This window comes from Phalaenopsis equestris, unplaced genomic scaffold (genome assembly GCF_001263595.1).
Source record: "Phalaenopsis equestris unplaced genomic scaffold, ASM126359v1 Scaffold234399, whole genome shotgun sequence".
NCBI lineage: Eukaryota > Viridiplantae > Streptophyta > Magnoliopsida > Asparagales > Orchidaceae > Phalaenopsis > Phalaenopsis equestris.
This window is the reverse complement of record NW_018252317.1, coordinates 21,343-29,565: the sequence shown is the minus strand read 5'-3', so window position 1 is coordinate 29,565 and position 8,223 is coordinate 21,343. Positions and strand designations below refer to the sequence as shown.

The 8,223-nt window shown below is 40.8% G+C and overlaps 1 protein-coding gene across 1 annotated transcript; it reads left to right on the top strand.

Moving 5' to 3' along the window:
• The first annotated feature begins 823 nt into the window (after window positions 1–823).
• On the top strand, window positions 824–5,223 carry LOC110038938 (leucine-rich repeat receptor-like serine/threonine-protein kinase BAM3). Its single transcript, XM_020743868.1, has 2 exons — window positions 824–3,668; window positions 4,779–5,223. Exons 1-2 carry the CDS (start codon window positions 1,052–1,054, stop codon window positions 5,105–5,107), a joined length of 2,946 nt encoding a protein of 981 aa, XP_020599527.1. The 5' UTR covers window positions 824–1,051; the 3' UTR covers window positions 5,108–5,223.
• The last annotated feature ends 3,000 nt before the right edge of the window (window positions 5,224–8,223 follow it).

Here is an 8,223-nt window from a genome sequence, read left to right as displayed (position 1 = left end):
AAATGATGAGCAATATGTCAAGGAAGAACATAAATCATATATAAGCAATATCATAATTTTCTTATAATGAGAGCTTAGAAGGGAAGAAACCATCATTCAGAATAAGATGATTCTTATTAGTTGAGCTTTCAAACTTTCTTAATTTCATCTAAAAGATTCCTATAAAATAGTTGCTTGTTAAGTGAACAACTGTGAAAAATTTATAAGAGCTTCTTACAATTCCTTAGGGTCTCTAAAATTGAGATGAAGTCATATATATTATATTAAAAAAAGTTAATGAGAAGGCATTAGGCAGTGAAAAGTAACCCTTTCAACTAGTAGTAGTGAATTTCACATGAGTAGAAGCTTGATTCTAGTGAGTTAATTTGAGTTTTGGGATCTTGATTGTGCAGAGTAAAAGAAATATTTGCTCTATTTTTGTTAAAAAATGTTGTGTTATTCTTAAGGAGAAAAATTTTATTTGATTTTATAGTGTTCAAATAAATGGAAGACTTCTTGTATGGAGTTGAAATACATCTAGCTCAAGATCGAGGATAATTAGAACGAAGAACCCTGTGAAGAGCAAATAGATTGAGCAAGAAGGCTATGAAAAAAAAGAAAGGAGCACTTTCAAAGAATAAAATTCTAGAGAAGCCTTCGAAAACATTTTTGGATGTCCATCACTATCTTCCCTTCTGGTTTTGTCAATTTGCATATTCATTCAATCCAACTCTAACCCTACAAAAGTTCATCTTAAGATTAATTTTATTTAAGTATCCAAAATAATAAAAAAATAGCTATTACACTATTATTCCTAAAAATCAAATAAAGCGAAGTTCTCCCTCAAATCTAACGGTCGGCAGCGCCCTCAACATCTCCCTCCACTTTTGCTCCGCAGTAGGAGCACTCAAAACGCTTTTGCTTTCTCCTTCCCCTCTTCAACAAAAGAAGAGAAAGCAAGCCAGAAGCCAAGCCCAATGCCCCCACCTCCATTTTTATCTCTTTCTCCTCCTGTTATACTCCATCTCCCATATCTTCCTCTTCCTTGCTCATTCTGTCTCTGTCTCTCTCCATGGCCATTATCATTTTACTCCTTTTTTTCTCCTCCTTTCTCCCCTCCTGCTCTTCTTTCACTCCTCCCTCCCCTGCCAAGCAAGCATCCATCCTCCTCTCTCTCAAGCAATCCTTCGTCAACCCAAACCCCCTCCTCTCTTCCTGGAACTCATCAAACACCTCCTCCTTTTGCTCATGGGCCGGGGTTAAATGCGACATTGCCGGCCGCTTCATCCTCTCTCTCGACCTTTCTAACTCCAACTTCTCCGGCTTCATCTCTCAGGCGATCGCAGGACTGCAATCTCTTGCCCATCTATCCCTCGCTGGGAACTCTCTTTCCGGCCACCTCCCTCCAGGCATTGCCCATCTCCCTCGCCTCCGCTTCCTCAACATTTCAAACAACCAGCTAAACGGCTCCCTCGCAAGCTGGAGCTTAGCCGCCATGTCGTCCATCGAGGTGTTTGACGCTTACGACAACAATTTCTACGGCCCTTTACCGGTTGAAGTCGTCAAGCTTTCAAAGCTTCGACACTTAGATCTCGGCGGGAACTACTTTTCAGGCACCATTCCAGCGGCCTACGGCGATTTCGCTGCACTCGAATTTCTATCGCTTGCCGGAAATGATCTCGGTGGCCGAATACCACCAGAGCTAGGCAACCTGACTTCTCTCAAACAGCTGTTTTTAGGATACTACAACCAATTCGACGGAGGAATACCAATGGAGATTGGGAAATTGTTCAATTTGACTCATCTCGATCTTTCCAGCTGTGGGCTTGACGGCGAGATCACACCCCAATTGGGTAAGCTTGAAAAGCTCGATACTCTGTTTCTTCAAACCAACCAACTCACCGGCGTAATTCCGCCGGAGCTTGGAAACCTTACCAGGCTTAAGTTCCTCGATCTATCAAACAATGCTCTCACCGGAGAGATCCCTAAGGAGCTTTCAGCACTCCGACAGCTCAACCTCCTTCACCTCTTTATCAACAGGCTTCATGGGGAAATCCCTAAGTTCATCTCCGAACTGCCGGAGCTTCAGGTGCTGAAGCTCTGGCACAACAACTTGACAGGGGTGATACCGCCAGAGCTCGGCAGCAACGGGAATCTCCGGGAATTGGACCTTTCATCGAACAAGCTCACTGGGGAAATTCCGCCGGCGCTCTGTGCCGGCCGCAAGCTCGCAATCTTGATCCTTCTCAACAACTTCTTGTTTGGACCATTGCCGGGGGATCTCGGTGAGTGCAGAACGCTCTCAAGAGTCCGTCTTGGTCAGAACTATCTCACCGGACCAATCCCAAGTGGCCTCCTTTATTTGCCGGAACTGTCACTGATGGAGCTGCAGAGCAATTACCTCACCGGGAGAATCTTCAACGACCAATGGAGAACTCCGGCGATGCTCAGCCAGCTTAACTTATCAAACAACCGTCTTTCTGGTCCCCTGCCTTCTTCCTTGGGCAACTTCTCGGCACTCCAAATCCTCCTTCTCAACGGAAACCAGCTTGCCGGCGCAATCCCAACGGAGCTCGGAAAGTTGAGACATTTGCTTAAAGTCGATCTTAGTGTCAACAATTTCACCGGCGAGATCCCACCGGAGATCGGTGACTGCTCTCAACTCACTTATCTCGATTTAAGCCAGAACATGCTCGTCGGAGCGATACCTCCTAGTATTTCCCAGCTAAGAATCCTAAATTACCTCAACGTTTCTTCAAACCAGCTTAGTTACAGGATTCCAATCGAAATCGCTGCCATGAAGAGCCTAACAGTCGCCGACTTCTCTCACAACAACTTATCCGGTCGGATCCCTGACTCCGGCCAGTTCGCCTACTTCAACTCCTCCTCCTTCACCGGAAATTCACTGCTTTGCGGCCTGGTTACAAACCCTTGCAACTTTTCAAAAATCGCTCCTTTCCCACCAAACCAACACGGCGGAGATGGAATCAACTCATCACTCCCTGGAAAATTCAAGCTACTCTTCGCCCTTGGCCTCCTAACCTGCTCAGTTATCTTCGCAGCCACAGTTGCCGTCAAAACTCGCTCCATTATCCGTAAAAGCTCTAAATCATGGCGTCTCACCGCATTCGGCAAGCTCAACTTCTCTGCAGTCAACATCTCCGACTGCCTGAAGGAAAACTGCGTCATTGGTAGCGGCGGCGCCGGAGTTGTCTACCGGGGCACAATGCCGAGCGGCGAGCACGTGGCCGTTAAGCGATTACTAGGAATAAGCCAAGGATCGACCCACGACAACGGGCTCACAGCGGAGATACAGACGTTGGGGAAGATCCGCCATAGAAATATAGTAAAGTTGCTTGCTTTTTGCAGGAACAAAGAGACAAACCTTCTCGTGTATGAATATATGCCTAATGGGAGCTTAGGAGAAATGCTTCATGGAAAGAGAGGCGGGTATCTGAGGTGGGAGATGAGGTTGAGGATCGCGACAGAGGCAGCAAGGGGATTGTGCTATCTTCACCATGACTGCTGTCCACTGATTCTTCATAGGGACGTGAAATCGAACAATATATTGCTGGATGAAAGTTTTGAAGCTCATGTTGCTGATTTCGGACTGGCAAAGTTCTTGAGGGATTCTGGATCTTCGGAATGCATGTCAGCAATTGCAGGGTCATATGGTTACATTGCTCCAGGTAATTTTTTTTTTATTTTGTTTAATTTTAAAATTCGGATTCTCTTTGAATGGAGTTTTCAAATTTATATAAGAAATTCTCACACTCAGGCACCATAACATTATACATTGGGATAAAATTATGAATGAATGTGGTTAATTATTTATGAGGATTTTCTCATAGGATTTTGCTGTTCAATTAGAGCCTCATATGAGTCTGAACGAAGGTGTTTCAGTGGCATTTAAATATTTGTTTATTGACACAAATTCTATATTTAAATTATTAATAGTTAAAAGTCTTATAAATGATACTTGTGCAGACTAATCATGAGTTGTGAGCTCCTCCATATATTGGTTCATGAGTGTTTCTTTAATAATTAAAAAGCCTGATCGCATTCGCATGCTCATAATTATATAGAAGATGAACTAATATTGTTCAAATCAATTGAACTACAAGTAAAAAAAGTAGGGGTTCGTACTTAAATACTGGAATAATTTTTATGTCTTATTTGTTTGCTTTTAGATGATTTATATATTTTAAAAATTACGATTGTAAAATATTAAGTTTGATAAATCGGATGTTCGGTCAGTGTGGTGCTTCGGACTGCAATTTAGGAAAGAAAAAAAAATCACTCTAACAAAATCTGAAACTGTTCGGAGTGAGGAACTGTAAATAATACAGTTTTGTCATATTTCAAGCCATTTCATAAACAGCCAAAATTTATTTTCTGATAAAGTAGACAAACTTACAATAGGACGCAAAAGTTCTCGACATGTACTATATCCCAAAACAAAATATTTGTTCCTCTTCTTCCAAAGCACTGCACCAGAAATTGTCCTCATATATTTACATAAACATGGTCATATATCGGCCTGCATGGTCTTCCTTGAACTGATCATAAGTATTCTGCATTAACAGTCAAGGCTATTCTTTCAATACACAAATCAGGTGGGCCAAAGAATTCAGCTTTATCTTTATAAAAATCAATTTCATGAGTGATGGGGCCTTAATCTTCAATTTTTTGACCCAAAATCATCATTAGCTCAGCACAGTACTGACTCTTAGAAATCCTGCTTGGGATCCAAGCCTTTCATGGAAAGAAAAAACTGATTTTTACTTTATTTAATGCAGAGTATGCGTACACGCTGAAAGTGGATGAGAAGAGCGATGTATATAGCTTCGGAGTTGTGCTGCTGGAGCTGATTAGCGGGAAGAGGGCGGTAGGAGATTTCGGGGAGGAAGGTGTGGATATTGTGCAGTGGGCGAAGATGATGACAAACTGGAATAAGGAGGCGGTGGTGAAGATTTGGGACAGGAGGTTGGCGAATATTGCTTTGGAGGAGGCGATGCAGGTGTTCTTCGTCGGAATGTTGTGCGTCCAGGAAAGGAGTGTGGAGCGACCGACAATGAGGGAGGTGGTGCAGATGCTGGAGCAGGCGAAGCAGCCAAATGGAAGTTGATGTATTTTTTTATATTATTTTTGGTTTGGTCTGATAATTGTGGGTCTGTTGATAGGATGTGATGGTTGGAATATCATGTTTACTTTGCTGAAAGAATTTTGGGGGGATATATTGAAGGGCGGTTGGCACTTTAGTTCTGTTTTTTTTATTACTTTAAAGTCCACTATCTTTAGAGATTTTGCTTGCTTATCACATAACTTTTATTTATTACTTTTAAATGTTATACGTGATTCAACTCTATTCCTTGGGGACACTATCAACACCTTTAATGAGCTTTCAAGACTATTCATGGAGCCGTTCATTGCAAATCGAAGGGTCATCAACGATTCTTTCAATTTATGATAAATTCAGCAAAATAAGGGAAATCTGCTTAAGGATTACTTTTGTTGGTTTTCTACAGAGGCTCTCTAGGTCCTAAGGGTAGATCATGAAATTCAATTTATGATAAATTCAGCAAAATAAGGGAAATTTGCTTAAGGATTACTTTTGTTGGTTTTTTACAGAGGCTCTCTAGGTCCTAAGGGTAGATCGTGAATTGCTAAGACAAGTCTCCTTTGAGAGCTTCACTATAGAACTTTTTACTCATCATTGATGCAGGAGACAACCTGCTCTTATGTTGATATATTCCATCATGTTGAACCACAAACCAATGCTTATGAGGCCATCAACTCAGAAAAGGAGAAATTTGAGTAATATAAGGGCAAGCACAAGATCAACATCGATGATGCCAATTAAAACTCACAGTGTACAAAGTTTGAATATCAAGGGAATCATGACCTCCCTCATTGGCCTCTAAACTAGCGATGTGAGCCTCAATCAGTGAAAGAGTATACACTATTGAACACATCAACATTTTGATGACCATCCATGATGAAGAGTGTTAAGTGGCCCACGCTCTGAAATCCTACTTAGGAAATCAGGAGAAATACTGTAACTTCTATCGAAGCCACACACACAGCACTGAAGCATGTAAATAGCTAAAGGAAGAAGTTGAAAGCTTGGTTTTGTAGGGGTATTTCGTTAAGTTTGTGTAGAACAAAAACTAGTACTGATAATGCTCACACTTGGGAGTTATCAAGTCATTGACAATTTTTAAATAATTGTTGGAGGTCCGCTGCTATCTGAACATGACCTTATCTCTATACCTAGAGAAATAGTGTAGAAGAAGCCACATTTCGAGCCCATCACTTCTGATTATTCTAACTTGGAAGAAGTTTAAGTCTTTTACCAAGACCCTCTTGGTATCGAAACAGAAATTGGTGAACCCTACATCTTGAAGAGGATCCTAGTTAATATTGGTACCTCTGTAAATATTTTTATCTACTCCACCTTCCTTAGTTTGGGCCTAATCAGAGAGAATCTTTGAGCAACTTTTATACCACTATACAGATGTAACAATCGATCAATAGTAGCCAAAAGAATGATAAATCTTCCTATTGTAGTGATAGAGTTTTCTTGATAGACGACTCACTCCATCTAGTTCATTAAAATTAGGTCAAAATTGGTGTATAATGCCATCTTCAAGAGGCACCTACATTCCATCTTTGGTATCATCACTTCAGTGCTACACCTCAGGAACATTTTTCTAACCCCTATAAGGATTAGTGTCACACAAGGAGATTAGCAGATAAAATAATCTTTCTATCTCAGGTAAGCCCAACCATACTCATCTATAATGCTCAACATCAAAAGCTCTGATCTTTGAGATGAGGATGCATCAAAATGAGCTTCCCCAATAGAAGACTTGATCCACGTTACACTCTCCAATAAGAACCTTTCACGAATCGTGCAACTTTCTTTCCTAATCTCCAACGAGCAAAGGCTAGAATATTTTGATCTCCTCCAAAGAAAAGAAGACATCTTTGCATGGACACCAACCGATATGCTTGGAGTCGACCTAGAGACAATCATGCTTTTCTTAAAGATGGATCCAAATTTCAACCCAATCATCCAAAAGAGGAACAACTTCACGTCAGATCACTTTTAAGCCATCAAAACAGAAGTCAACAAGTTTCTGGAATGAAGACTCATACAAAAAGCACACCATTGTGCATAGCTAGCAAATGTCTTCATGGTTAAGAAAGCTAGCTGCATTAGAGGATGTGTGTAACTATACTGACCTCAATAAAGCATGCCTAAAGATAGCTTTCCCTTACCATGCATAAATTAACTTGTTGATACTATGTCAAAATTCTAGACCCTCAGTTTATTGAATGTCTACTTGGGTACAATCAGATAAAGATGAATCTGAGAGATTAGGATGTCACATCCTTCTAAATAGATGAGGGTCAATACTAATATCAGGGCATAACATTTGGGATAAAAAACACTAATGTGACATATTAAAGCCTCATGAAAAACCTCTTCAAAGATCTCCTCGGGCATATTGTAGAGGTGTACATCAACAATATACATGTAAGAAACTTGGAAACATCCCAACACATCTTTCATTTAGAGACTCCTGACTTTGTATTTATGACTTGCGCCTCGACTCAACTAAGTGCACTTTTAGGTCACATCAAAAATAAATTTAGATTCATGTTCACTCATTTTGGAATTGTGGCAAACAAAACACTTGAATGGTAGCATAGCCTCCATATCCTGCTTCTTACCTCATTTTGGAGAAAAGCACCCATCATTCTTAAATATATTTATGGGTGCTTGAAATTTTATTTTTTAGTAGAATGATGAATGTCATAGCTGCTTTTGAGCAACTCAAGAGATATTTGACTTCTTTTGCCCCTCCTTTCTAAGAACGTGCAATGGGAGATGAATCATATCAACATGGGTATTTCACCTCACGTGAAAAGCTATGTCCTGGGTAGAAAGGAAAACTTAGTCCAACTACCAGCCTACTACGTTAGCAAGATCCTCTCCAACATGAAGAGTCACTACCCATTGTCACGCAAGACTGCACTAACACTTGTATTCCTAGTAAGGAGACTACATATAAACTTCTAGGCCCGCACCATTAGCGCCTCCTGAAAGCTATTCTGGAAAGACCAAAAGCATTAAAAGTTGAATTAAGTACTAAGTGGATTTGAGAGATTTTAACAATTGCTACCTATTCTGGCTGAGCATCAAATCATAAGTACTGGCTGACGCTGTGGTCTAAC